Below are 5,292 nucleotides of genomic sequence, written 5' to 3' on the forward strand. Positions count from 1 at the left end.
CGTGTTTTTTTTTTTTTTTTAAACTTTTTCCTTTTAAGGACTTACAAAAAAAGGAAAGGCGAGATGAAATCTGCAGGCTCCAGTCTGCCTGGTAACACCCTGACAAAAGCGGCAGATTTGAGGCTGTGTCATCCCCCCCCCCCGCACCCCTCCCCACGTGGCCTTCTGGCACGAGCCGCAGGCCTGCCGCCTCATTTGCATCAGAAAGCAGGCGCTGGCCAATGGGAACGCAGCCTCCCTCCAGCTGGCTGCGGCGCGCCGAGCCTGTCTATAAAAGGGCTCTCCCGGCCGTCTCCGGCGCACTCGCTGGTGGTGGGCGCGCGTCGGGTTCTGGGGCTCTTTGCCTGCGCTCGGGTTCCCTCTTCACTCTTTTGGATAACTTGCTGTTTGTGGATCGCACAATGACTCTGGAAGAAGTCCGTGGCCAGGATACAGTTCCGGAAAGCACAGCCAGGTGGGTTTTGGGGTGCTGAGTTGGGGCTTGTCCGGTAGCGATCATTCAGGGTCCTCTAGGATAGAAATTTGCAGGGTGGGAGCTGTGCACTGTCTGGCTGCGAGGTGCCGAGGCGCGGGACCAGAATTACTGCATTTGATTCGTGTCTAGAGCTAGAGTTTGGGATGCCAGCACCTGATCGGAGTTGGGGAGCCTAAGCCTAGGACACGGGCGCCAGATCAGAAGTAGGGAACCGGGAGTGCAGGCGCCAGGTCGAGACTGGGTGATGGGGAATGAGGGCGCCAGATCATGACTAGGGTGCCAGAGGTGTGGGCGCCAGGTCGGGACTGGGGATCCGGGTGTGTGGGCGCCAGGTTGGAGTTGGGAGGCAGGAATGCTGGCGCCAGGCAGGTCTAGGCTAAGGGGCCAGCTGGGACTTGGGAGGTCAGGGCAGGGATCTCTCCGTCGCGTCCCTGTGCTGGTCCCCACTCACGGCGCTTGTTCTTTCACAGGATGCAGGGCGCCGGGAAAGCACTGCACGAACTTCTGCTGTCGGCGCAGCGCCAGGGCTGTCTGACCGCTGGCGTCTACGAGTCCGCCAAAGTCCTGAATGTGTGAGTGTAGAAAGGCCCCGCGTGCAGGGATTGGGGTTGGCGCGGCGGGGAGACCTGGGGGTGGCATCGACTCTGACCTTGTCCTTCCCATCTGCTCTGCAGGGACCCTGACAATGTGACCTTTTGCGTGCTGGCTGCCGATGAAGAAGATGAGGGCGACATAGCGCTGCAGATCCATTTCACGTTGATCCAAGCGTTCTGCTGTGAGAACGACATTGATATCGTGCGCGTGGGAGACGTGCAGAGGCTGGCGGCGATCGTGGGCGCCAACGAAGAGGGGGGCGCGCCGGGAGACCTGCATTGCATCCTCATTTCGGTGAGTACCCCCCACTGCTTCCCCACGCCAGTCCCCCAACCCGTCCTGGCCAACGACAAGCAAGGCTGACCCCTGTATTTTTTTTTTTAAATTCAGAATCCTAATGAGGACACATGGAAGGACCCTGCCTTGGAGAAGCTCAGTTTGTTCTGCGAGGAGAGCCGCAGCTTCAACGACTGGGTGCCCAGCATCACCCTTCCCGAGTGACAGCCTGGCAGGGACCTTGGTCTGATCGACTTGGTGACACTCTAGCGCGCTGCTGGCTCTGGAGTGGCCCTCCGAGGGCGCTCGAGTGCGCATGGAGACTGGCAGGCGATGTTGCCTGGAGAGCGAGGAGCGCGGCCTCCCAAGAAGGGGGTCTGGCGGCAGCGGGGACACCTTGTTCCGAGCCCAGGACTCTGCCAGTGTCCGGAGAGGCTGCTAACACAGGAAGGACTAGGCGAGGACGTTGGCCCCAGGGCCGGGAAGAACCGACCAGCGAGGCAGGTGTGACTCAGCAAGCAGCCTTCCAGTGAAAGGAGGGGAAAGAAGGGCAGGAGACCGCCTGGACTTGGTACAGCGGCAGGAGCGAGCCGGACTTAGCCGACTGCACTGCTCTTTCAAAAAAACGGATCCCGGGCAATGCTTTCATTTTCTAAAGGACGCTATCGTGGAAGCTTTGAATTTCACAATAAACTTATTGGAACAAACTTAATGCCTTTTTATTGAGGGTAGGGGATTCTTGGGGGGGGGGCGGCGGTAAAGGTTGTTTCTGGTAGTTGATAGAACTTATGGCACCTGCGATCACCTTTCTGTTGGGGCAAGAAACTGCAGCCTCCTGGGGCTGGCGGTGGGGGAGGGGATGCTGGCGAGTAGTAAACCCGGAGAACTTGGGCTGGGGAGTGCTGTTTGAACCTTTCAGGAAGATTTCAAACTTGCAAGACAGGAGTTTACTTGATAAGGCATCCGGGTGCAGGAGCTCCAGGCTTGCAATCCAATCCGATAACAGTGACTTCTGCCTCCAGTACCTCCCCTCCCCCGCTCCGCCCCCTCCCCCGCCTTGGCCTGGACAGCTGCTTATCTGAACAGCTTGCGGGAGGCCCAGTGCCTTCCAATACAATGAGCTTGCCTCTGCAGCTCTCCCCGTGGTGCGGTGGCTGGGGATGGGGGCGGGTTGCTCTAGCTTTCAGGAACTTTCTCCTTTTAATTGCTCTGACAAAGCTACGCTACTAAAGTATTAATATCAAATATGACACCAGAGAGAGTTGCGTTCTCAGTATGAATCATCGTTTTGTCACAGCCGTGATGGAAGTTACTGTATCTTAGCAGAAGTTGGAAGGCACCGTCTCTTATAAATAGGAGTGAGCCAGTCTGAGTGGGGTGGGCATCTGCTGGCTCCTATTCTCAGGACTTCTGCCCACATCAGTGAGGGCTGCTGCTCTCCACAATTCCTTTTAAAGTCGGAGGACAAACGCACGGGAGCCAAGATTATCTTTTGAGAAGGGGGGGGGGGGGGGGAACGTCCCAGTGAGAGGACTTTTTCTGTAGCTTAGTGCTTCTGGCTTTCACTGCGCATTCCAGGCCGTGCTGACGGATGGGGGGGGGGGGAAGCCCACGTGGGGCTTTCTTGCTGTCAGCTCTGCTGCCCGGCAGAGCTGGAGCCTTCGGGGAAGGGCGGGGTGGGGTGCTGTTTTTCTAAGAAGGCCATTGGGCTGATTTACCAGCAGCGCTTAGAGAGGCTGGTTTGCCGGTTGAATGCCACTTAAAAAAAAAAAAAAAAAAAAAAAAAAAAACGCCACAGCACATTCTGGAAGCCTGCGCAGGGCAACAGGAAAAGAGCAGGAGCGCGCGTGGACGCTTCCTGTAAGGAAAGGGTGCCCTTTCTGCTCCACACGGACTCCGCGGAAAGTGTGCAGCCACGGCGGTGCCCAGAGAGCAACGCTGTTTCGCTTGGGCGGTAAATTTTTTTTCTTTAGGTGGAGGAGTCTTTCAGTGGGGGAGAAGGTCAGCATGCTGGTAAAAATGGCCTCTTGCTATCGTGTTCAGCAGAACACTGCAGGCTGGCAGACCCTCGTAGGCACCCTTGACTTGGCAGTCCGTAGGAAACTCTGATTGGCCCTTACTTTGTGACCACCTGTTAAGAGTTTTAGGAGACAAGAATTATCAGGAGGGTGTGGGGGTGGGGAGTTGGAATCCAGGGTTGGACGTCTGGAGGCTGGCAAGGGATGATTGTGGCCAGAATTTGTACTGAATTCATATATACATATATGTTAATATTATTATCATGAACTAACCAAGAGGGCATAAAATAAATTATAAGGTGTGCAGTTATTTAGGCAGAGTCCTGGCCTCAAACTCAGCATATAGTTATGGATAACCTCGAACCTCTGTTCCGGCTGCCTTCAGCTCCGAAGTGCTGGAATGACGAGTGGGGGCCACCACAGCCCATTTTGTGCAGGGTTGAGGATGAAACCCAGGCAAGCTCTCTATCAACATACACAACAAATACCACATCCCTGTACTTCAAATGCATGGAGTTGGCAAACCTTGCATTCCATACTTACAGTGGCCATCAGTGAATATGCATGGATAACCCAGATACGTGCTAAGCATGACAAACATGTCCAGGTGAGGAACATAAGTGCTGAGCCCAATGCTCCGACTCCAGAAAGCACTGAATGAGTGGTAATGACTTAAAAGCTAATGGCAAAAGAAGGCAAACATGAGAGCCACAGAACAAATGGGTGAGCTGTCTGATGCTGGACCACCATCAGTGCGGAGAACCTTGCAGCTTGCAGGCTGATTCTGGAGAGACACCTGTTTTCATGGGAGACTTATTATTTTATTTTATTTTTTAATTTCTAAAAGTTGCAAATCCATTTGCGGGGGGGGGGGGGGAACTTGCCCAATGCAAAAACTAACCAAGAGACATTGTAGCCCAGCGGGGACAGACATGGGGTTTGCCTCTGGTTTGTATCTTGTAGACACACAAGCACACTGTATCTGCTTTTGCCTCTTCCCTTTTCAGCCTGCAGTCTCTTGCAGTCCCCTTGGAGTGAGGGACTTCAAAGGCTACAACCTGCTCAGGGGTGATGATACACATACCAGTCTATGATCCAGCTGAGGAGTCTTGACCTGTCTGCAGAGTTATACCCCAGTGCTCAGTAGGCAGAGACAGGAGGATCACTGAGTCTGATTGGCCAGCCAGCCTAACCTCTGATAAGATCCAGGTTAATAAGAGACCTGTCTCAAAAAAGAAAAGGTGGCTGGGGCTGGAAAGATGGCTTAGTGGTTAGCACTGCCCACCCAGGCACCCAGTTTACAATTGCCTGTAGCCCCAGCATCGGGGATCTGAAGTTCTCCTCTGCAGGATTCTAAATGCCCAGAGTCTAAAACAAACCTGTAGCACTGTTCCGGAGCAGTAAAAGTTAACCACGCTGGCCTTTTATTGTAAAAAACCTGTCTTAACACTAGATGATTGCTGTAAAATTTGCCCTGGCACGCTTCCCAAAGATGGGATGGATACAGACCTGGTGACTGGGCTGTTGAGGTAGCAGAGCAGGCAGAGTGCTTGCCCCCAAGCCTGATGACCTGGTGACCTGGCTTTGACCCCCCAGAACCCACATGGCAGGAGGAGAGAACAGACTTCTTTAAGTGTGCTGCCTCCCCATGGGCAAGCACACAAGAGAAATAAATACATTAAAGAAAGATTAAGCTAATTGAAACTAAAACAGAACCCGGGGACTCTGGGAGGGCCAGGCAGCCCTGTCCATGCAGAGTGTAGAGCGGTGTCTACTCAGGGAGCCAGTACCCCCTTCCAGGAAGGGGACAGAAGGATCTCCACCACTTACTGTAATCCTGAAGGTCTGACTTCTGGCATTAAGCATTTCAATAAAAGAGTCACCCCAATGGGAAAAAGCAAAAATTAAAATTTCCAGATGAAGAACAAA

General features: G+C 53.8%; 1 protein-coding gene across 1 annotated transcript; it reads left to right on the plus strand.

The window, feature by feature from the left end:
* Window positions 1–302: 302 nt before the first annotated feature.
* On the plus strand, window positions 303–2,052 carry Gadd45g (growth arrest and DNA damage inducible gamma). The gene is made up of 4 exons (XM_021215590.1): window positions 303–454; window positions 946–1,047; window positions 1,150–1,363; window positions 1,460–2,052. The coding sequence occupies exons 1-4, from the start codon at window positions 402–404 to the stop codon at window positions 1,568–1,570; spliced, it is 480 nt and encodes a 159-aa protein (XP_021071249.1). The 5' UTR covers window positions 303–401; the 3' UTR covers window positions 1,571–2,052.
* Window positions 2,053–5,292: the final 3,240 nt, after the last annotated feature.

The sequence above is a fragment of the Mus pahari genome, chromosome 16 (assembly GCF_900095145.1).
Source record: "Mus pahari chromosome 16, PAHARI_EIJ_v1.1, whole genome shotgun sequence".
Lineage (NCBI taxonomy): Eukaryota > Metazoa > Chordata > Mammalia > Rodentia > Muridae > Mus > Mus pahari.

Excerpts from the sequence above, each read along its gene's own strand:
- Gadd45g (XM_021215590.1), top strand. The coding sequence starts at position 402 with ATGACTCTGGAAGAAGTCCGTGGCCAGGATACAGTTCCGGAAAGCACA. Across the intron at positions 455-945 it reads GTTCCGGAAAGCACAGCCAG|GATGCAGGGCGCCGGGAAAG; the intron begins GTGGGTTTTGGG and ends GTTCTTTCACAG. Across the intron at positions 1,364-1,459 it reads TGCATTGCATCCTCATTTCG|AATCCTAATGAGGACACATG; the intron begins GTGAGTACCCCC and ends TTTTAAATTCAG.